Here is a 24050-nt window from a genome sequence, read left to right as displayed (position 1 = left end):
GCTCCAGTTCTGCAAAGGCTTCCAAGGGCTTGGTTTTTAAAGCCAAGTCTGAACTGGAGCTGACTAGAATGGAAGTCTCTTGGCAGAGGTGATAGCTAACGCAGATGCCCAAAGACAGCTTCTGCGTGGCACACAGAAGAAAGTCTCCCGAAACGTTTTACTCTTTCTTTCTTTCACGGCAGAGTCTCATGTAGCTCAGGCTAGCCTTTAACTCCCTGGGTCAAAGAGAATGACCTTCAACGCTGCTCTCCAGCGCTGACATTACAGGTATATGGCCGCAAGCCGAGCTTCTGCCGGTGACTTTAAAGAGCTTTAACTTTATGCTGACTATAGGTAGCCATCGCTACAATCCCCCACTGTGCTCGAGAGAACTGCTTTTATCACTAGCAACCTACAACTCCCCAGTGGGGTCCCATTACACAGTGCTTGGTTCTGTTTCTGAGACACGGTCTCCCCGTGTAGACTGGAACTCACTCTAGTGGTGGCATGCCTGGAACGTGTCATGGTACCTAGGCTCTCAAAGTTCTGGGTACCTTTTTTTCTTTTTTCTTTTTTTTAAAATCAGGTCCAGATTCCCAGCACTACAAGCTCAGGCCTTTGATCTTGCACTTTCTCCCTGCTGCTCAATGCTCACTCTCTCTCTCTGGGCACTGATGTCGATCTGAGGGGCCATCCTTGATGATATAGCACCCGCAGATTGAGTGACTCGGGGAGACTGGCATAGCACCTGTTTCAGAAAATGAGATGCTTTTGATGGTGGGTGAAAATGGGGTGAGGGGTGCCTGGGACTCTGGGGTCCTTTCTGTCTCTTTCACTTTGCATGAAAATTCCCATTAACAGAAAAATAAGACATATCCCACATCTCTATGGGTTAGTGTGTGTGCGTTTTAGGCAGGGTCTCACTATATTACCCTGGTCTAGAGCTAATAAAGCCTTTTGTTGTCTTCCAGGTCCTGGGATTAAAGGTGTGTGGCACTACACAAGACCTCCTTTCTCCCCACCCCACCCCAAATTCTTTTTGAAACAGGAACTTAATGTAGCCCAGGCAGTCCCCAGCCTCAGCCTCTAGAGTGCTCCGAACTTGCTTTGTAGACCAGGCTGCCCTGGAACTTGCTTCGAGCCTAGTGCCTCTGCTTCCTTAATGCTGGCTTCCCAGATGTACACCACCGTGCCTGGCCAGCTCGGAACCTGTTTTCACTGCTTAGTTGCTTATAGTCTTGTTTCCTTCATGGAAGTCTCATGAGGGTCAGAATAGAGGATCCCCAAAACTCACATGCATCCTCCTGCCTCACCTTCCCAGTTGCTAGGATTACAGGAATGTACCCCTAATGCCTGGGTTTATTACGTTGCCCAGGCTGACCCTAAACTCTTAGGTTCAAGCACTTGGCAGCGACAGGATGCTAGTGTGAGACTGGGAACGTAGGATCGATGAACCAGAGACACTGCCATAGAGATTGGATGAAGACAGCGCTGGTAAAAGCCGCACAAATTGCCACCTGTAATCCAGCCTTTTAGAAGCCAAGGCACAAGCTCTAGACCAGCCTGGGTTAAAGTATAAGATGCAGTCTCAAAATGCAGAAACAAAACAAAACAAAAATCCCTCACCATTCCTCCCACCCCCCCCAAACCCAAAGAACCAAGTCTGGAATTGTGGGGAATAGTGGACGGAGGTGGCCTTGGTGATGCCTGGCCCCTTCCCACTTAGGTGTATTAGCATCCATGGCGCCCCTCCCTCCCCACGCCCAGGCGCCTCCCCCTTCCCAGTGGCACAGCAGTGGGCAGAGAGAGGGACAGACACACACAACCGCCCCAAGACTTTTTCTCTCCTCAGTTTAATGGTGGTTAGTGGGATTGCCAACCCCCCTCCCTCTCCCCTCCCCGCCCCGTACAAAAATGTGTTTTGTTTCGTTTTTAAACAAGAAAAAGGGGCAAAAGCCAGGAATGGGGAGGGAGAGGGGTGCAATCTGATATTTTTCATACAGATTTTTGAAATTTTTTTTAATATATTATATATAAAACCATAGAGACCACACATCCCCTCCAATCTCCTTTCCCCCTCCCCGGGGGGCCTGGAGGAGAGACTGGGAAGGCCCCCCCAGGAGTGGGTGGACAGACAATTATGGGATGGGAAAGATGTGGGAGGTCAAGGTGGAGGGAAGAGGAGCCGCCCAGGAACCTGGAGAAGGGCTGATAAGAGTTGGGGTTGCCTCCCTCACTGCCCCCATCAGTTTTTCACACAAAGACACAGAATTCCCATTTCCACGCCCTCCCCCGCCCCTCCCCCCACCGTGCAAACATGGCTTTGCAAAGAGGTGCCCAGAGCTCTGTGGAACTCTTACAATGGCTGGCGTGGGGTTCCGGGACCCCAAAGAAATCTGTTTCCCTTCCCCACCCACCCCACCCTTCCCAGAATCTGACCCCCTCCCCACAAGACCTGGTTCTGTAGCCTAGGGGTTCTGGCCTTCCCCCAGTTTTCTTCCCCCAACCCAAATCCCTATTACCCGTCCTTGGACTCGGGGTCTTGAAGGGACCTTCAGTCCCTGTCTCCTAGGGGACCCTAAGCCTCTGGACCCTAGCCTTTGGCCCTGGGAGAGATCCAGGCATCCAACACCCCCCAATCCCTGCCCAAATGCCTGAGGTGTTAGCAGTGGGGGAGAAGCCCACCATGCCGGACTCTGGTCAATGTCTTTGCTGGTTCCTTGCAGCTGCCAGGTGGGGGGGTGGAGTCAGATGAAGAATTCTTCCTTCCGCTTGTGTCCGTCGCTGCCATTGAGGAAGGCTTCCCTGGCTTCTCCCTGCTCATCCAAGCCACTGGCCTCGTGGGTCAGATAGGAGCCTGGGGGCGGAAGCACGCCCCAGGGGCGGAGGGGATGTGTGTGTGAACCCAGGAAGTGGATTATAGGAAAAGGACCGGCAAGAGACACATCATATGGAGGAAGGGGGAGAGAGGGAGCCAGAGTGTAGTTCAGTGAAGCACAAGACAGTGGCAGAGAAAGAGATAAAAGAGAAATTAAGGAAGACTCCAAAAAAAAAAAAAAAAAAAAAAATCACAGAAAAAACACTTTTATCCCCCACGTGCAAGCTAGGCAAGTCTATCAACTGCGCCCCATTCCTTGGCACCTTTATCTCCTCCCCAAACCTTTTCTTTTCTTTTTCTTTTTTTGATAGCATTCCCGTAAGTCTATGCTGTCAATAAATCCAGCAATTTGAAAAACAAATTAGTCAGAATCCCTCCCCTTATTGTGCTAAATCTCAGCCCTTTCAGGGCCCAGGACCAAAAGCCCCACCCCTCACAAACAGTATCATGCAAAAAACATTTGCGTGATTTCAAATGCAATCCAGCCTCTAGGCCCCGCCCCCTTGCCGTCCACAAGCAAACGCACCACCACACCCTTGGTTGACACAGGCCCTGTCCGCGCTTACCCTTCTGTCGCACGGAGCACCAGACCATGCCCACAAGCACACATATGATCAGAAACACCAGGAGCGCCAGGATGCCGCCCACAATGGCGTAGGGAACCGACGTCTGAGCCTCTACCACTGCACCGGGGTCTGTCAGAGGCACAAGGTCGTCAAAAAACAGCCTACTCCAGCCTACTGCGGCCCGGCCACCCAGCCATTCTGCACACAGATTTGCTCCTTGTTGTCCAGCCACCGTGTAGCCCGCCCACCCCGACCCCTCTCTTCTCTCTCTGGTTGCTCCAATTCCTTGAGAATCTTTTACGCTTGGTGGGTCTTCCATTCCTAGTATCTACCCACCTCCTCACCCTTCCACCCCTAACCCCATTCCATCCCACTCTAAACTTTGGGGGTTTCAAAAACCGTGTTGCTTATTTTGTGTTTATGGGCTTAAGCGGATTTACGGGCCCTCACACCCCTGCAGCCCGCTCCCGCCCCGCCCTTACCATAGACCACAAGCACGTAGAGCGCCCTCGCGTGGCCGTGCTTGTTCGCTGCCTCGCAGGTGTAGGTGCCATTATCGGCAGATACCAGGCCAGGCAGCGTGAGCGTCTCCCCCACCGCCTCCGCTCTCTCCGGTAGAGACTCATTCCCACGGTTCCAGCGGATCTGGTTTGGCCTGGGCGGGGCAGTGGGTAAAAAAAAAAAAAAAAAAAAAAAGCAGGGTTAGGAACCCAAGAATCCTACGTCTCAGGGATCTGGATATACAGCTCTGATCCAGCATTAACTTCCAAATAAGCGCCTGTTACCGCCACGCGCGCGCGCGGTAGACCCTTTGCCAGCTATGTATAAGATGCTAGGTTCAGTGCCTGACAATGAAAATGGGAAAAGGAAGATCCGACGACTCTGCCGACGAGATACCTAATGGGTAATGACGCGGCGTGTCAACGAGCTTGATTAAGTGTTAGATTCCTGGGAGCCACATCTTGGAGGGACAGAACAAATTCTCACGAATTGTCCTCTGATCTTTCTTACCTGTGTAGGGGTACGCCTCCCACCCCCTGTAAATTATCATTATTTTTTTAAACATTTATTTATTATTTATACAGTTGTCTGCCTGCATGCGTGCCTACACACCAGAAGAGGGCACCAGATCTCATTATAGATGGTTGTGGCCACCATGTGGTTGCTGGGAACCGAACTCAGGACCTTTGGGAGAACAGACAGTGCTCTTAACCTCTGAGCCATCTCTCCAGCCCACTCCACCCCACCCCACCCCCGCTGCCAATTATGTACTGTAAACGTTTGAGAGTTTTGTCTGTGTGTATGCCAGTGCACCTCGGGCGTACAGTGCCCTCGGAAACCAGAAGAGGGCGTCGGATCCTCAAGGATTGGCCTTACAGAGGCTTGCTAGCCGCTCTCTGGGTGCCGGGAATTGAATTAGGGTCTTCTGGATGAGCAGCTGAGCCATTCCTAAACACATAATCTTATTCATTCAAATAAAAGGTGCCGTCTCGCGACCTTTTCCTAATGGAAAACCAACAGGCTTGAGGCCAGCTTTTACTTGTAGCCAGGGCTGGAAGAGCGCTACCACTTCCAAGCCCTTTTCTTCAGGAGTCCGGCTTCGCAATCTCTTTCCATAGGACCCAGCATCATCGCCTAGGAGCCAGAAGTCAGATCTCACCTGGGGTTCCCTGTGACAGCACACGTCAGCACCAGAGTGTCTCCCTCCCTCACCACAGCTTGAGAGGCGTGGATCCGCGCGGTGGGTGAGTCTGCAGCGCAGGAGGAAAAAAGAGAGAGAGATTGTGTGGCGGGGATGGGGGAACCTCTAGGGACAGGCGGCTGGCGCGCAGACCCCTGAGCGACTTACACTGCACATCCAGCACGTACTGCGTCTGCTTGCTGTGTCCCGAGGGCAGCGCCTGGTTCTGCGCTTCACAAATGACGATCCCGCCGTCGTCCTTGCGGTCCACACGGAACCGCACGGTGCTCGCCACGCTCCACACCTTGCCGTTCTCCTGGCCGCTGCTCACTCCTGCCCGACCCAGGCCAGTGACGTCAGGCCAGGGGTTCTGCCCCGCCTCAGGATCCCAAGGCAGGCTGCAGGCTACGCCTCCCCTTATTCACCCTAGCCACGCCTCTTGTCACTCTAACGCCTTAAGGAGTCCGGTCTAAGTTTGCTTTGAGGCAGGGTCTCAAGTGGTCCAGGTTGGCCTTGCACTCGCTAGGTAGCTGAGCATGACCTTGAACTGCTGATCCCCTCCTTCCTACCCTCTTCCCAAATGCTAGGGGTGACAAGTGCGGGTGCCATCCTTCCTGGCTCAACAGCTAAACACGGACCGGGAGGTGTCAGAAGCTGTGCGCTATTCTCCTGGACCCGTCCACCACCCACCCCACCTCTTTCCTAAACTCCGAGCATCCCGACCCCATCCCCACCTCCCACCCCGCTCAACCACCCCGGCTTAGCCCTGGGCACCTTTCAGCTCCTTGCGGTCGCGATACCAGCGAAGGGCTGCTGCGGGGCGCGACCGCGGAACCAGGCAGCTGAGTTCCACCTCGCCGCCCTCCACCGCTTGCTCTCGGACCTCCACCACGGGATTCTCCGGAGCCACTGCGCAGAGAAGGGGAGCGCACGGGGGTGTCAAGGGAGGCACGGAGGTAGGCCCAGGTCAGTCTGGCTGCTGAATCCCAGGGACCAATGGGAGCCAGGGTCCCTCAGGTGGCAGGGGTCAAACGCAGAGACCAGAGGCCTGGTGGAGCCAGATGTCCAAGAGGTTAAAAGCAGCCAGGGAGAACGGGTCTCACAGGACAAGTGAGGAGCGGAGAGTGAGTGACGGATGGGCGCTGGGGGCGGCGGGGAGGGGGAGGGCGGGGGGTTGTACCTAAGACGGTCAGCGTGGCGATCTGGTGGTGGGTGTCCTCCGTGTAGAGCTGGCAGAAGTAGCCCCCCTCGTCCTCCAGGCGGGCGTCTGAGAGCCTGATGCGCACTCGACGCGGGGAAAACTCCTCCAGCTGGAATCTCTCGTCCTTCAGAGCTAGAGCAAAGAGCGCGTGAACTTGGGGGTTCAGGGAGGGGGGAGTTCTGTTCCCCAGACCGCCACCGCCATCATCCAGGACCAATGCAACCCCGCGCGCCTTTTCCCCAACCACGGCTGAGTCTGACTCCCTTGGGAACTCATTCCAACCCCTTCCCCCACTCCAGCCCCGCAGGACCATGGGAGTCCATGGGCTTCCCGGTACTCACCTCGGGTACCATTGAAAAAGAGGGTCTGCCGGGCCGGGTTCTGGATAACAACTATGGATCCATCGTACTGATGCAGGCGGCAGGTGATCTCAGCCACCCCACCCTCGGCTACTGTCACGTTCTCTGTCTGCACTTCCTGCCCCGTCCCTGAACCAAGAAAAACAGAGTCCCTGAGATGACATTCAATCGTGTGTGTGTGTGTGTGTGTGTGTGTGTTCACATTCCAGTGTTGAGCCACCCCTCCCCATGACATGGGGACTCTTTCTCTGTGGTTCAACCTTACTCGTTGAAGCAGAGTCTCTAAGCTGTCCCCCTCTGCCCCGGAGGACACAGCTAGGGGGTCAGACTTGGTAAGCAGCCACCTCCACCTGCCAGCTTCCTCTGACCATCCGATCCCTGTCTTTGGCTTGGCGCAAGCTTCCATGACCAGGGTCGACTTATGTGGGTGCTGGGGATCTGAACCCTTGCTGGAACATCTCCCTACTCCCTGCTTTGCTTCTTGTTGAGGCAAGTCTCTCGCCCTGTAGACCAGATCAGCCTCAAACTCACGGCAAGCCTCCGGTCTCAGTTCCATGGGTGCTGAGATTACAAGCACGAGCCACCAAACGTGGCCTTTAGTTCTCTCTCTCTCTCTAATCTGAAGGGGCAAAACGGTTTCTGGAGGAGCCGGGCAGCATTCCGTATGGTACGTGTCTGTGGGAGCAAAGGGGGCACTAGGCAGGGGAACGGACAGAAGAAACCCCACTGGATCTTGGAGCTGAATTCACCTGCTGTAGGAGGCCGCCTTCTTTCACACCAGGACACCCACTGAGGGTCACCTAACGGGTTTGTCTTCCCACATATGGCTGGAACATATGTAGACCAGGCTGGCCTCGAAGTCACAGCATCCTCCTGCCTGTGCCTCTCCGATGCTAAGGTCACAGGTTTACATCATCGCTGTGCCCCCTCCTGCCGTGTTTCTCCTCTCCTGATGTCTCAAGGCAAGCCTGGTCTACAGGCGGAGAGACCTTTGCAAGCCGGCCGATTCGGCTGACCCTCCCTTTAAGGAGGCTCTACCCCCCTGACTTCCAGTAACCAACAGAATCTTCTAGACCGGGCATGCTGGCACAGAGATGACGTTCCATCACTTGGAAGGCAGGGGCTAGAAGGATCTGATCTGCAGTTCAAGACCAGCCTGGGCTATGCAATAAGATCAAAAGCAAGACCCTGACTCACAAACCAAAGAAAGAAAATTAATAATAGCACACACACACACACACACACACACACATGCACACACGCACGTGCACATGCACACATACACATATGCATGCGCACACACAAGCATGCACGTGCACACATGCATGCACACACATGCGCGTGCACACACATGTACACACATGCACGCACACGCTCACACACACGTGCGCACACGCACACAGGGGTACACACACACATACACAGGAGTGGGGATGTCTGTAGGAAGGGTGTTTGTCCAGCAAGCATGAAGCACTGCGTTAGGTCCCCCAGCACTGCGTAAGATGGATCTGGTGGTGAATGCCTTGTAACCCCCGGCAGCACTGGAGGTGGAGGCAGGAGGTCAGAAGTTCAAGGTCATCCTCAGTTACATGGCGGGTAGTAGGAGGCAAACCTGACAAGGGAGAGGCTTTTTTTCTAGAAATGATCTGGTAAGAGTCACGGAGCCCAGGCTTACCTAACAGCTTCCTCTGCACCATCTGCTACCCGGAAGCTGTTGGGTAAAGACGCCCAGAACAGCCAGCCCCTTTGAAGCTCCTTGCCACCCATCCTGTGAGGATGGGAGCCCATCATGAACCTCACAATCTCACTGAACCCCGCCGGGTGACCCACGCGTGTAAACCAAGAGAAGCCTGCCCCCCTGAACCAGTCAGTCCCAATCTCCCACAGAGTCTGAGTCAATAAAGCGCTTCCCAAACTGGGCGGTGGTGGCGCACGCCTTTAATCCCAGCGCTCGGGAGGCAGAGGCAGGCAGATCGCTGTGAGTTCGAGGCCAGCCTGGTCTACAAAGCGAGTCCAGGACAGCCAAGGCTACACAGAGAGACCCTGTCTCAAAAACCCAAAAATACATAAAAACAAACAAACAAAGCGCTTCCCCTACCACTTTGGTGTTCCGGGACAAGGTCTTGCTGTGTTACTCAGCCGGTCTTGAACACCTGGCCCTCCTGCCTCACTCCCACAGGTGTGGCTACAAGCATATGACTTTGTCCCCTTCCTTCCTTCCTTCTTTCTTTCTTTCTCTCTTTCTTCCTTATGTATACAGTGCTCTGCCTGCACATACACCTGCACAACCAGAAGAGGGCACCAGATCACACTATAGATGGTTGTGAGCCACCATGTGGTTGCTGGGAATTGAACTCATGACCTCCGGAAGAGCGCTCAGTGCTCTTAACCTCTGAGCCATCTCTCCAGCCCTCGGCAGTCATTTTCCAAAACCACTAAGTGCCGAGTGGTCTGTTCCACTATGACATCCTCGGCGCTGCCACATACCCATGCTGCTTCCCCCAGCATCCCTGTGGAGAGGTGGGGGGGGTCACGTGACTGACTTAGGGCCGATGGATGGATGTAATTCTTCCCACTTGTCCTTGCTCCCCCACAATTCTACACATCTAATGGGGACCACGGCAATCTAAGGGGCTCACAGAAAGGCAGGGCCCCGCACAAGAGTCCCACAGTTGCTGGGTCTCCATAGCCTGCCTGTGACTTACTCTCATTTCATAAGATAAGGGTCTCTCTGCAAAGCCCTGTCTGACCTAGGACTCTGTGTAGAGCAAGCTGCCTTCAAAGTCACAAAGATAGACCTGGTTCTGCCTCCCAAGTGCTGGGATTAAAAGCGTGTGCCACCACGCTTGGCTTGATGGTGTACACCTTTAATCCCAGTACTCTGAGTTTGAGGCCAGCCTGGTCTACAGAGTGCATCACAGAAGGACCAGGGTTACCTGGAAAAACCTCGTCTCGAAAACAAAATAAAATCATCATCATCATAGAAAAATTTAAAAAGATGTGCATCACCACGCCCAACTCAGATCTCTGATTTATTGTTAACACAGGTTCAGGATTATTTGTGACAGCAGTTAGCCTACCCTGAATAACCATTAGAGGAACAAATTACAAGTCTGGAAAGGTAATATTGGGAGTGGGTAGAGCCCCTGCCTAGAATCCCCCAGTGAGGGGCTGGGGTGTGGCTCAGTGGTAGAGCCCCTGCCTAGGATCCCTCAGTGAGGGGCTGGGGGTGTGGTTCAGTGGTAGAACCCCTGCCTAGAATCCCCCAGTGAGGGGCTGGGGTGTGGCTCAGTGGTAGAGCCCCTTCCTAGAATCCCCCAGTGAGGGGCTGGGGGTGTGGCCCAGTGGCAGAGCCCCTGCCTAGAATCCCCCAGTGAGGGGCTGGGGTGTGGCTCAGTGGTAGAGCCCCTTCCTAGAATCCCCAAGTGAGGGGCTGGGGGCGTGGCTCAGTGGTAGAGCCCCTGCCTAGAATCCCCCAGTGAGGGGCTGGAGTGTGGCTCAGTGGTAGAACCCCTGCCTAGAATCCCCCAGTGAGGGGCTGGGGGCGTGGCTCAGTGGTAGAGCCCCTGCCTAGAATCCCCCAGTGAGGGGCTGGAGTGTGGCCCAGTGGCAGAGCCCCTGCCTAGAATCCCCCAGTGAGGGGCTGGGGTGTGGCTCAGTGGTAGAGCCCCTTCCTAGAATCCCCAAGTGAGGAGCTGGGGGCGTGGCTCAGTGGTAGAGCCTCTGCCTAGAATCCCCCAGTGAGGGGCTGGGGGCGTGGCTCAGTGGTAGAGCTCCTGCCTAGGATCCCTCAGTGAGGGGCTGGGGGCGTGCCTCAGTGGTAGAGCCCCTGCCTAGAATCCTGCAGTGAGGGGCTGGGGGTGTGGCTCAGCGTTTGCTTGACCTGGGCAAGGTCATGGGTTTCATTTCCATTAGCAAAGAAAAAGAGCTGAAAGCCAAGTGCGTGGAGGACCCTCAGTTTCTTCTCCAACATAACAACACTACCATAGCTACCATTGAATAGTCTTTTGCTGTTGGAGGTTCTGTGGTAAAGGCATTGCGATGTCTTCCTTCCTTCCTTATTTATTTATTTATTTTTGGTTTTTAGAGACAGGTTCTCTCTGTGCTAGCTTTGGCTGCTTGGCTGTCCTGGACTCACTTTGTAGACCAGGCTGGCCTCGAACTCACAACGGTCCACTTGCCTCTGCCTCCCGAGTGTTGGGATTAATGGCATGCACCACCACCGCCCGGCTCCTTTTTTCTATTTATTTATTTATCTATTTAAATTTTCCGAGACAGGGCTTCTCTATGCAACCCTGGCTGTCCTGGACCTTGCTCTGTAAACCAGGCTGGGCTTGAACTCACAGAGCTCTGCCTCAGGAGAGCTCAAAGTAAAGGCCTGATGTGCTATCACTGCCCAGCAATGGGGCTCTGCTTCAACACCCATTTCCCCAATTCCCCCGACAATGTATCAGTACTAGTGGCTGAACCCAGGGCCTCACAGCCCAGATCCCAGTGTGGGGGAAATTGGCCACCGTCAAGACTGCAAAATCCGGGACCCTATGACCTCTGGTCCTGCCCCAGCATCCCTTTGGGCCATGTGGGTAATTGTCCAGCATTGGGGAGGGGCTATGGCGTTTGCTTGTGGCGGGCCTGCCATGGCGAGAAGCGCGGAAAATCGCTACATTGATTGCGTATTGGCTTTTGTGGTGTTAGCTGAGTCTGATCTCACCGGGTTGCCCAGAGGTTCTGAACTTCAGGACTCAAGTGATGCTCTTTATCTCAGCCTCTCTGGTGCTAGAGGTAGAGACATGTACTACTGTGGATGGTTAATTATTTGAATGTATTTACTCATTTTTGTACATTTTTACTTTATTTTATGTGCGTGTGCGGGATAGTTGGCCTGCGTGTATGCGTGTGCATCGTTTGTGTGTCTGGTGGCCACAGAGACCAGAAGAGGGCATCTGAACCCTGAAATGGGAATCACAGACGGTGGTGAGTCACCGACATGTGGGTGCTGGGTATGAAAACCCGGGTCCTTTGGAAGAGCAGCTGGTGCTCTTAGCCACCAAGCCATCTCTCCAGTCTCTGGATTGATACTTATTCTGTGTGTGCATGCGTGTGTGCCTGTGTGCGTGCGTGTGTGTTACGCACACTTGTGTACATACTCCATGAGTGTGCACACAGAACCCAGAAGAGGGCATTAGGGTTCTGTCTCCCTGAACCTGGAACTCACAGTTTCCCTTTTCCCGCAGAATGGTGTCCTGCACCCACTGAGCCCTGGGAGATAGATATAAGCCCATTTCCCGTTATCTTTAAATGGTAACGGCTGGCTGATGGTGTGATAAAACGCACCTACAATCCCCACACTCGGGACGCCGAGGAAGGAGGGTTTCCCAGTCCACCCAGGGCTGTATCAGGAGCCTCTGCCTCGAGGAAACAACATCAGCTAAGCGATTTTCCATGCCTCGTCTATTCTGTCTCGTGGGTTAGTCGTCCGGGAGGTTTCTGAGGCTGGGACCCAGAGATAAGTCAGAGGAGGTCCAATCCCTTGGGAAACTTTTACCATTTATAAGGAACGAGCCATGAATCAGTGCACTGTCCTGTCAGAACTGGTACACTCCCTGCTAAGAGCATAGGTAACCAAGAGGGATGGAAACAGGGGCTGTCGGTTTCCTATCTCAACACTCTTCCACTTATCATCAAAGAATCCTTATTGTACTGTCCCCTGTCCAGGAAGATATTTCTGACTCCCTTGCAGCTAGGTAAAGCCACGCGACAAAGTTTATTCCAGTTGGACCTAAGCAAAAATGTCATCTAGTCATTTGTAGAGTAATTCCTAATAAAAAAAGAGACAAGTCCTTTTTGTTGTTGTTGGTTTGTTTGTTTGTTTTTTTAGTTTTCGAGACAAGGTTTCTCTGTGTAGCCTTGACTGTCCTGGACTCACTTTGTAGACCAGGCTGGCCTCGAACTCACAGTGATCCGCCTGCCTCTGCCTCTCGAGTGCTGGGATTAAAGACATGTGCGCCACCATGCCTGGCTTTTTTTTTTTTTTTAAAAACTGGAACACCCCCATGCATCCTGGAAATAGGATGGGATATGTGGAATTCTGGCAGCCGTTTTGGGTCCCAGAAACAAAGGGCAGGAGGAGCGATGGAACCGAGAGTAGGAAGCGTCCGAGTCTTTGTTGGACGGTGTGGGGCAGCCACATCTTTTTACTTCCAGGCGTCTTTTGTGTTGGCAGCATCTCAGCCACCCTCTGAGTTTTGTCGAGCGTCTCTTGGGATGACAAACTTGAATTTCCTTCCCTACATTTCTACAAGTTCAGTTTGCCACAAACCACCCGACTCAGTGGCTCAGGCCAAAGGACGACAGGCCACCCGAGCGTTTGACCTTTCCCTCAGCCCTAACCCCCATCCCTTCAGCGAGGTCTGCCACGTTTTGCCTTTATAACATATCTGAATCCATTCGGCTTTGACTGTCTCGCCTCCCAGCACCCTCTCCTGGCATCACCTCGCATCTGGACGCACCCAGAACCTCGCTGGGGATCTCAACTTCCAAGCCGGCCTCTCACATCCTAAGACAGGCATACCACCATGCCCAGATTGTATGGCTTCCCCCCCCCCCTTTTCATTTCATTTCTTTCTTTCTCTTTTCCCCTCTTCCTCTTCTGTTTTGATTTTTTCAAGAAAGGTTTTCCTCTGTGTAGCCTTGGCTGTCCTGGAACTTGTTCCGTAGATCAAGCTGGCCTCGAACCCACGGAGGTCCGCCTGCCTCTGCCTCCTGAATGCTGGGATCAAAGGGTGTGCCACCACCTGGCTACCTGGTCACCTGGCTGCCCTGGAACTTGATATGTAGATCTGGCCAGGAATAAAGGTTTGTGCCACTGTACCTGACTAGGTGGACTCCTGTTTTCCGAGACAGGGTTTCTCTGTGTAGCCTTGGCTGTCCTGGAACTAGTTCTGTAGACCAGGCTGGCCTCCGACTCAATGAGATCCACCTGCTTCTGCCTCCCAAGTCCCACCACTTCCTAGCTTCCTCTTTTTAAAATTAAGATATATTTTTTATTTTATGTGTGTAAGCATATTGCCTGCATATACGCATGTGTACCACTTCTGGAACTCCGAGGGCACCAGGCACATACATAGTATACAGACATACATATGACCCAAACATTCATACATATAAAATAAAAATGTAAACAAAGACAAACAAACAAAAAAAGGCAGGTGTGGTGGCAAACACCTTTAATCCAAGCACTCAAGAGGAAAAGGCAAGTGGATCTCTGTGAGTTCGAGGCCAGCCTGGTCTATGTTGTGAGTTCTAATCTAGCAAGGGCCACAATGATACTGTCTCAGATGAAGTAAGTATAGAAATGAAAGCAAAAAGCAAGACGGAGAGCAATTGAGAAAGTCATACACCCTGGACCTCTGGCCCCCACAAACACACGCACGTGCACACACTTACATGTAGACACACAAAGAGCCTGCTTACGGTATCATCTTCCATGCCTGTCTCTCATACCCTGGCTGGCCTTGAACACATGACCTTCCCCGCTTTAGCCTCCTGAGTGTTGTGAGGACAGGTGTGGGTCGCTAGGCCCGTATTCAAACCACCTAACAGGGATGAATGAAGTTCAGTGGTTGGGCCCTTGCTGGGTGGTGTGCAAGGCCTCAGAGCCTAGCCCAGCCCAGTAGCAGCAGCCAGTCCTCTCATGGCAGTCTATCACAAAGTCCTGTATGAGCCCTTCAAAGTACTGAACAGGCCTGGCCCTTCTGACCCTTTACGCTAACTGGCCTCACCATCCCTCAGGCACTGAACTTGCTCCCACTTCCTGGCCTTTACTTGCCATTTTCTCTTCCTGGTTACTGTCTTCTGCTCCCATCATCCCAGGGCTGTCTTCTGTGCTCCTTCAAGTCTCTAACCTCTAACCTCTGACCTCTGACCTCCTCTCTCACTCCCCATCACTTTGGCTCCTTCCCATTATGGAAATAACATACAGGAAGTGTGCTTAGCCCTCAGTCACCATCTGGGTGGCAGAGTCAGGATGATCAGTGGTTTAAGGTCATCCTCCCCTGTGTGTCTGTTGGAAGCCAGCCTGGGCTACAGGAGACACTGTCTCAAAAATGCAAATCTGAGGAGTTGGAGAGACAGTCCCTCAGTGAAGAGGATCGCTTGCTGCTCTGGCAGACACGAGCTGAGTTTCATTCCCAGCACCCACAACTTCAGGCAGCTCCCAATGTCCAGGAATTCCGGGTCTAGGGGATCTGATGCCCCTGGTCTCTGCAGGCAGCTGCATATGTATACATACCCTAACACACTGTAATTTAAAAAAAAAAAATCTTTAAAAAAAAAAAATATATATATATCAATCAATCAATATCAGGGCTTGAGAGATGGCCCAGAGGTTAGGAGCACTTGCTGTTCTTCCAGAGGACATGAGTTCAGTTCCCAGCACCTGAATCAGATTGTGCCCAGCTGTCTGTAAATCCATCTCTGGGAGATTTGATACCCCTTCTGACTTCTGCAGGCACCTGCACACATGGGGCATACATTCACAAACACACACAAACACACACACACACACACACACACGCATGTAAAAGTAAAAATATTTTTGCATATCCTTTGATTTAAATTCACATTTTCATAGCTGTCGCTAGTGTATTAAAATATGGTACTTACACGCAAATTCAAGAAAAAAATATTTTTGTTTTCTAAATAGAAGCTGGGGACATAGCTCAGTGCCGCAGCATGTGCCTACCAAGTGTGAGGACACACACACACACACACACACATACACAAGATCAGGCAAGGTGGCACAAATCTTTAAACCCAGCACTTCAGAGGGACCCTGAGTTCAAGGCCAGCTTGGTGTACACAGTGAGTTTGAAACCAGCCAAGATTACCAAGCAGAGACTGTGACTCAAACAAACAAATCAAAACTGGGCCATCGAGATGCCTCAGTGGGTAAAGACAGCAAGCCAAGTTTGATTCCCCAGGACCCACAAACACAAAACAAATAAATAAGCATAGCAATAAAAGTTTAAAGAAAAATAAAAAACATTTAGTGAGCTTGCAGAAGATGCCACACAACTCAGTCAGGGTCTCGGTTAGGCCCCAAACAGTTATGAGCCTTGGGTTTGGTTTTTTTGTTTTTGTTTTTTAATTTATTTATTATTATGTATACAGTGCTCTGCCTGGGTTTGTGTGTTCTGCTCTTCCTTGAGATGGTGTCTCACTATGCAGACTGAGCTATCCTCAAACTCACTATGTAGTCCAGGCTGGCCTTGAACTTCTGGTCTCCCCAGGTCAGCCTCCCCTGGCGATGGGGTCACAGGCGTGTCCTGCCACACCCTGCCTGGGGACCTCATTGTAAAAGCCAGGCAGGTCCCAGCTCCAGCCCCTGTCATCCATGTGACCTTGAGGAAGCTCCCTGGTCTTTATTAGCTGAGCTCACGCCATCTGTGAGATGGCAGTGATGCCAGAGATAGCTTTGCAGGGGTCAGGAAGAGTCCCCTCTGAAGGCTGTCATTACAGGCTATGAGGACAAGCCAGGCCCTGTGAAACCTTGTCTGCATGGTCCAAGACTTTCAAAAAAGAAACATCTTGCCGGGTGTGGGGTGTATATATATCCAATCACAGCACCCTGGAGGCAGAGGCAGGTGAATCTCTCTGTGTTTCTGGCCATCCTGATGGACACAGTCCCAGGCAGGCCAGGGCCCCTGTAGTGAAACCCCATCTCACAAAACCAAAGCGCGCTCTCTCTCTCTCTCTCTCTCTCTCTCTCTCTCTCTCTCTCTCTCTCTCTCTCTCTCTCCCTCTCTCTGTTTAAAAGATTTATTTGTTTGTTTTATGTATGGGAGTGCTGTTTTTACAGCACACCAGAAGAGGGAATCAGACTCCATTATAGGTGGGTTGTGAGCCATCATGTGGTTGCCGGGAATTGAACTCAGGACCTCCGGAAGAGCAGCCAGAGCTCTTAACCTCTGAGCCATCTCTCCAGCCTTGGGCTGGGATTTGGTCCACTTGGTAAAGTGCTTGCCTAGCATTTCCTGAGGTCCTGAGTTTGAGCCCCGAACACTGCACAAGCCAGACATAATGATACACACCTGTATTTACAGCGCTTGGGAGGCCGACCAAGAGGTTAAGGTTATCCTTCACTAAGCCAGCCTGGGCTATATGAGACACTGTCTAAAAAAAGAAAAAAAAAGAAAAAAGAAAAAAAATAAAACCCAAAAATTAACCAAACAAAATCTGAAAGCCTATCTCTGCCAGACCTCACACCTAGTGTGGATTACGCCCCCCGCCCCCCCATTTTACAGACCTGGAGAGTGAGGGTTGCAGGAGAGAGGTTGCAAGAAGAGTTAATGGCAATGTTTGCCATTTCGTATGGGGAGATTATGGGGAGCACTATATTCCCCCAACTGCTCTCTGCATGAGGGTGCAGATGGGGTGAAGTTGGGGGGGGGCTTTTGTTTGATTCCCTCCCCCTCCTGAGGAGTCAGTAAGCGACCGTGTTTCTGTCTAGAATACTAATTGGCCCAAGTCTTTTGTTTCTGGTTAGGGGGGGGTGGGGGGTGGGACTTTCTGGTCAGAGAGGGGCTGGACTTTTGGGACGGGGCATGGACCTTGAAATGGTGTTGACAGCCAGAAGTTATTATGGGTACTGTGCTCAGAGAAAGTAGATAGGAGGGTTCGGGAAAGGGGACTGTCAGGTGACATGGAGGGACTCAGCATCCTCCACCCTCATACAACCATAGACAACAACTGTCCCATGCCCCAGGCCTCCTCCCTCAGACACAAGGGTCTAGGCCCAGCACTCCTCCCTCAGACAGAGGTTTAGGACAGCCTGCTTTTCTCAGACACAGGGGTCCACACCCAGCCCTTCTCCCTCAGACAAAATGATCCAGGACAGCCCTCCTCTCTCAGACACAGGAATCAAGGCCCAGGCCTCCTCCCTCAGACCCAGGAGCCACAGGGGTCCAGGCCCAGCCCTCCTGCCTCAGACACAGGGATCCAGGCCCAGCCCTCCTCCCTCAGACACAGGGGTCCAGGGCCAGCCCTCCTCCCTCAGACCCAGGGGTCCAGGCTCAGCCCTCCTCCCTCAAAAACAGGGGTTCAGACCCAGCCTTCTTCCCTCAGACACAGGGGTCCAGGCCCAGCCCTCCTCTCTCTGACTCTTGAGACAGGGGTTCACACTGCACAGCTGGTGGATGTTTCCACAGAGACTAAGCAGGATGGGGGAGTACTTCCTGGGTCCTGAGTCAGCGAATACCCAAGGGAGTCTCAAGGTCACAGTTCTGGGAAGGTCATAGCCACCCCCCTCTATATCCGTTCCCCAGGGGGCCCCTGGCACCATGCCTCTTTCCTTTTCCCTCCCCTGGGAAGCTGGTACATTCCTGGGTCCTGCCTGAACCCCCCCTCAGCCCCCCATCAGTGGCGGAGTCCGAGCATCCTTGCACAAAGCATCAATTCTTCCAGCAGACCAGCCTTGTGAAGGCGCCTGTATTTGCAGGACCTAGGCATCCCGGGTCCCAGCTCAACCTCCCTCGGAAACCCCCAGCCCCTTCCTCTGTCCACCAAGGAGGCTGAGCTTCTCTTTCCTCTTTCAGTACCCACAAGTATGGCCTCCCAGTTACCTCAAAGCTCAGATTTAGACCCCCAGCCCCTCCTTCTTCAGACCCATAAATCCACTTTCCAGCCCTCCTCCTCAGACACAGGGGTCCAGCTCCCAGCCCCCTCAGACACAGGGGGCCCAGCCCCCATCACCCTCAGACACAAGGGTCCAGACCCCCACCATCCTCCCAGACAAGGTATCTAACCCCAGCATGTGCGCATGCACACGCACGTGCGCGCACACACACACACACACACACACACACACCTGACACAGGGGCCTCAGGAGCCCAGACCCCCCCGCCATCATCCCCCAGACACGGAGCCAGACCCCCACCATCCTCCCTCAGACACAGGAGCCCAGACCCCCACCATCCTCCCTCAGACACAGGGGTTCAGACCCCAGCCCTTCTCCACCAAACACAGGGGCCCAGGCCCCAGTCTCCCCGCCTCAGACACAGGCATCCAGACCCCAATCTTCCTCATTCAGACCTCGGGGTCCAAGCCCCAGCTTCTCCCCTCTTGAAAACTTTGGACTCCTAAACCACCATCCTGCCTTCCATATTTTTGTCTCCCGAGTGTCTGGGGACCCGGGCTTTAGCTGGGGGCGTCCAGAGGTGAGTCAGCAGCCTTATACAAAGTCCTCCCTGTGGCCCCCACGTTCCTGGGATACTTGGGACTCCCTGGATTCCAGGCTTCTGGCCCAGCCAGTGGGCGAGGAGTCCCTCAGAGGGTCGGTCACCCTGAGCGTGGGGTTCCCAGAAGAACGGAAACTTCCCCCTGAACACAGCAGTTACTCCTCTGCACTTTGCTCCCCACCAAGACCCCGGCAGCCCACCACCCCATCCCCCTGAGTGTCCACAGAAGGGACCAGATGCCCCATGTCTACAGGCAGAAGACATGGGTGGCTCGGGTTCTGGTGCCATGGGGGCCATTGGATGCTGGCGGGTCTGGCTGCTTCCAACACCCCCCTCCCAGACACACACATACACCCAGGGAGAGAGAAAGCTGCCTTTGTGTTCCCCTAGAGTCGGGGACAGGCCAGGCTCGCACGACATTAACCCACCCCTGGGCCCGAGCCTTGCTGCTGAGTCGAAGGTCTTGGAATCTGTGCTGGACCCTGACCTCCACCCCCATACTCTGGGGACCCAGGATCTAGTCTATGAGTGGGTTGTGGGGTGGGGGTGGGGGACAGTGATAGCTATCTATCTCCCATTCTTTGGGTTGAGTCACAATTAGAGGAGGGTCCCTCTAGGCTCTAAATGGCAGCTTACAACCAGGACAGGGAGAAGTGAGTCACCCCAGAAGAGAAACTTGGAATCAATAAAGTCCCCTTCCACACACAGGGGCTCCCCAAGTCTTAACAGCCTCTTTGTTTTTTTTCCCAGTATCTGCATACCTTTCTCTGTTTTCTTCTGTTCTTACCCAGTCTTCAGCTGTGGGCCACCCCAACCCCCAACCCCATGTGCTCTCAGGGAGGCACCTGCCTCTTTGCACATATTTCTATCCACCGGGACAGTGTCAACCTCATCCTTCTTTATTATCTCAGCAGATGAGTGAGGCAGGAGAGACATGGTGCTGGCTGGGTAAGGAGATGTGGTGACTACCAATGCCTCCATAAAACGGATGGTCAAGGCCCTTCATAAAAATCTGATTTAAAGCCGGGCGTGGGGGCGCACGCCTTTAATCCCAGCACTCGGGAGGCAGAGGCAGGCGGATCGCTGTGAGTTCGAGGCCAGCCTGTACTACAAAGTGAGTCCAGGACAGCCAAGGCTACACAGAGAGACCCTGTCTCAAAAAACCAAAAAAAAAAAAAAAAAAAAAAAAAAAAATCTGATTAAAAAAAAAAGGTGGGCGGGGGGGGGGGGGGACCAGACATATAATCCCAGTACTTGGGAGTCTGAGGCAGGAGGATTGCTATGAGTTTGAGACCAACTGGGGGCTGCATAGTGACTTTAAGGCCAGCCTTTTGCACATGGTGAGGCCCTATATCCAAAAATAAAAGAGGAGGAAGAGGAGGAGGAGGAGGAGGAAGAAAGAAGAGGTATATCAAAAGAAGCATCACAAATGTGAACCCTTGAGGACACGAGAAAGAGAAACTGAGGCCCAGAGAAGGACAGAAACCGACAGTAAACTATGTCAGCGAGGAATGCCAAGGCTGCCACCCAGTTCTTTAAGCAGCCAGCCTGGAGTTCTCCCCCAAGACGCCAAGCTCGCCTCCCACTTGTAAAGCCCCACAGCGTGTAATTTAGAGGTCATTTACAGAAAGGATTAAGGTGCCAGGAAGCGGTGCCTTTAAAACCAAGCCAGGGACAAGCCACCTCCCAGAAGCACCTGAGATTTGAATCCTGAACTGGCCAGCTACTCTGAGGTTCAAGGGCCCAGGGGCTGCACAACCTCAGTGGGTCAAAATGTGATTTCACAGATGTCAACTCGAATGGTCCCATCATTGAGAGTCTAGAACTTTTTTGTCCTTTCTGTCTGTCTGTCTCTCTGTCTGTCTCTATCTCTCTCTGTCTCTCTGTCTCTGTCTCTGTCTCTCTCTCTCTCTCACACACACACACACACACACACTTTCCACTACTGGTGATTGAACCTAGGGCCAACTGCATTGCCACTAAGCTATATTCCCAGCCCCTCACTGGCTGCTAGTTCAAGGCCAAGTGCTCACTGAGCCACACCCCCAGCCCCTCATTGGTGGATTCTAGACACCTATTACAAATAAGCTATTTCCTTAGCACCTCTTCTTTCCTTCTTTTCTTTCTTTCTTATGTCTTTATTTTGAAACAGAATATCACTAACTTGCCCAGGCTGGCCTCGAACTCACTCTGTAGTAATCCTAGCAAGTCTGGAACTCATGTTACTCCTGCCTCGGCCTCCAGAGCTGCTGGGATTGCAGGCCACCATGCCCCACCCCACCCCCCCAAAAAAACCCCACAATTCTAGAAATGTACAGATATTAAGGTTCTAAGGACTTCCAGTATCTAACAAGCGTGTCCACGTTTTAAATAACCCCAGGCTCTTTGTTTACTGGGCTCACTGGCTCCAGGAGCCTAGGAGCCTGGTTTCCATGCGTCAGAATAAAGAAGAATAAAAATGGACGGAAATGTGCCAAGAGTGCCAAAAGCTCTCACCTGGGAAATTGGGGCATGCCCGCCGCAAAGGAGGGATGGCGGGGGGGGGGGGGGACTGGGACTGATGAAAGTTGGGAAGCAACTACAGAATTCGACAGAAGAAAGGCAGAACTTCTAAAGTCTTGGCCCCCGGCCTTGTCCTCAGCTGCAACCCTCACGTTGTCAGGCATGGAGCTCAATCCCTTCACTTGCAGAACTGGAGCCAGGCAAGAGGGCTCCTAGCCCTGGGCCACCTGGGCTCTCAACTCCCCCTGGGAGACCTCAGTCCGGCTTTTCTTAGCTCAGCCACCTCCTGGTCATGTATTCCTAGGCAAAGTAACTTGACCCACCACCTAGGAAGAGTGTCCCATGGTAGAGAGGAGACACATAGGGTCCTTAAGTGTGAGTGTTCAGGTGACATTTCCTGACCTTGTCCCCAGCCTCAGGGTCACCCTGTCTTGGGTGGGGGGGTCTTCAGCTTCCCACGGTGAGGGAGAAAGACATGTGGGTGTCCTAGAGGAGGGGCTCCTCTGTGAAACGCGGCCTGGGTGTGTGAACGGGTGGGAGGGTTTGGGGGAGACATTTGTGGAATCCACGTGTGTGCCCACATGCCAGCGTTCCCTATCCCATTTCACACATCTAGATAGACTGTGGCTGCCTTGCCTGACTTCACTCAAAGAGCAAGGAGGAAATACTTCGATGGAGAGAGGAGGGGGTGGGGGGTTCCAGGGAGACAGTGGGATAGGGAGGAGAAAGGAGGCATCTAGGTAACAGGAAGCTAGAGAAATGGGTGAATTGATAGGGGACAGAAAGACAAGGGGATGAGACAGATGGGGGGCAGAAAAGGGAAGTGATACAGGGTGTCAAGGAGACAGGGAGAGAGATGGTGATGGGGACATAGAGGGAGACAGAACAGAGTGAATGGGGGGGGCGGCAGGCAGAGTGACCCAGGAAAAGGGGACAGAGGTGGGGGACAAAGGCAGAATGGAGAGACGGGAAGGGGGAGACAAGGAGAACGGAGGATAGACTTGAAGACTGAGGGACAGAGGACAAGGGGGGGCGGGGGAGGTGGGGGAAGCAGACAGAAAGAGAGGGATCTAAAGACCAGGACCGAAGGACAGTGGGACCGGCTTGAAGAAGGCGGGCTGGAGGACATGAGGGGAAAGAGGGTCTCAGGCCCTTTGTCCCCGCGGGATCGGGGCCTGTGCGGGGTGGGGGTGCTGCGGCACGGCGGCCCGGGCCCGCGTCCCCCCTCCCCTGCCCGCGGCTCCGGGCTTCTGGCCCGCGCTGCGCTTTGTCCCGGGGACGAGGGTCTCCCGCAGCAAACCAAACCTCCCCCCCGCCCGACTCAAGCGCATTGTTCGGGCCTCTGCAGGCCCCCAGGCGACCCGGCTGTCACCGCGGCGCGACCCCCTCCCCAGCCCGACTGCAATACGCACACCTCCCTCGTCACCCGGATCCAGCCCACCGACCCGGCCCCCACCTCCGTCACCCTACCTGGCCCCGCCGCGGCCGCCCACAGCAGCAGCAGCGGCCACTGGAAGCGCCGGGCCCGGCCCATGGTGCCGCCGCCGCCGCCGCCACCGCCGCCGCCGCCGCTCGCTCCCGGCCCGGCACCTGCACCTCCCGCGCCGCTGGCCCCGCCCCCGAGCCCGGGCCCGCCCCTTTCCCCGCCCACTGCGCGCCTGGGTGGGCGTGGCGTCATCTGAGGGGCGGGGCCGGAACGGGGTTAGTGAGCCTCAGACAATGCGGGGAGAGGGAGGACGGGAGCGCGCATGGGGCGCGCACGCGGGCGGAGGGGGGTTTGGTGGGGGGGCGTACAGAGCTCTGGATAGTGCGGGGACGGGGGCGCGCGGGCGTGAGCGTGGCGGCGTCTTGGGAGCCAGTGGGGGAGGACTTGGGAGAGCGGAAGGTCGGGAGGGTCGTGTGAAGGTGCAAAGGTGTGCACTCGTGTGCGCGCAGGCGTAACCTGGGCGAGTGGGGCTCCCCAGAGGATGCTGCGCGGGAGATGCGCAAGAGATGCACCGGAGTGTGCGCGGAAGATGCGCGAGAGATGCGTGGGAGAGGCGCGGGAGACGCACAGGGGAAGGCATAGAAGGCTCACGGGAGATGCGCGGAAGATGCACAAGGGGTGTGCAGAAGATGCACGGGAGACCCACTGGGGGTGCGTGGGAGATGCTCCGCAGATGCGCGGGAGGGCGGAAGCGCGCAAAGGTGCAGGGTGCTGGCGTGTGCAGCGCGTGTGAGCTTCTGGGGGGGGGGGAGGAATGTGATGCCCCAACGGTGAATGTTGGCAGGGAAAGAGTGAGAGGCTGGGCAGAGGGTGGCTGGGCAGGTGTGGACTTCTCTGGGCAGGGCATAGAATAGGGTCAGCTCCTTCCCTCTGATCCTGACCATGATACCTCAAGTTTCAGTCTTGTTTCCCTGGGAGGGGCCCTCAGAAAGCTCACCAGCTAACCAGACAGGAAACAAGTCTTAATCCTACGCCCTGGGGAGGGAGAAGCCGCTGGGGCGACCTTCCAGGTGTGGCACCCAGCCTCTGCACCCTTCTCACGGCATGTCCAGTCTGTCTGTGTCACTCTACGGTCCAAGTTCCCTTCCCCAGCCTGTGGGCTGACTCATCCTCCACACTTTGGTCCTTTCTCTCTTTTGGGTACGTGAACCCCCGTGGACAA

The 24050-nt window shown here is 54.0% G+C and overlaps 1 protein-coding gene across 1 annotated transcript; it reads right to left on the bottom strand.

Annotated features, from left to right (window-relative positions):
- Window positions 1-1894: 1894 nt before the first annotated feature.
- Window positions 1895-22947, bottom strand: Cadm4 (cell adhesion molecule 4). Its single transcript, XM_051162575.1, has 9 exons — window positions 22873-22947; window positions 6647-6793; window positions 6285-6437; window positions 5879-6013; window positions 5273-5437; window positions 5084-5174; window positions 3906-4078; window positions 3424-3552; window positions 1895-2836 (listed from the first exon to the last, which is right to left on the bottom strand). Exons 1-9 carry the CDS (start codon window positions 22934-22936, stop codon window positions 2727-2729), a joined length of 1167 nt encoding a protein of 388 aa, XP_051018532.1. The 5' UTR covers window positions 22937-22947; the 3' UTR covers window positions 1895-2726.
- Between the last annotated feature and the right edge of the window lie 1103 nt (window positions 22948-24050).

The sequence above is a fragment of the Acomys russatus genome, chromosome 19 (assembly GCF_903995435.1).
Source record: "Acomys russatus chromosome 19, mAcoRus1.1, whole genome shotgun sequence".
NCBI lineage: Eukaryota > Metazoa > Chordata > Mammalia > Rodentia > Muridae > Acomys > Acomys russatus.
The sequence above is the reverse complement of the archived record's forward strand: the minus strand, read 5'-3'. Positions and strand labels throughout refer to the sequence as shown.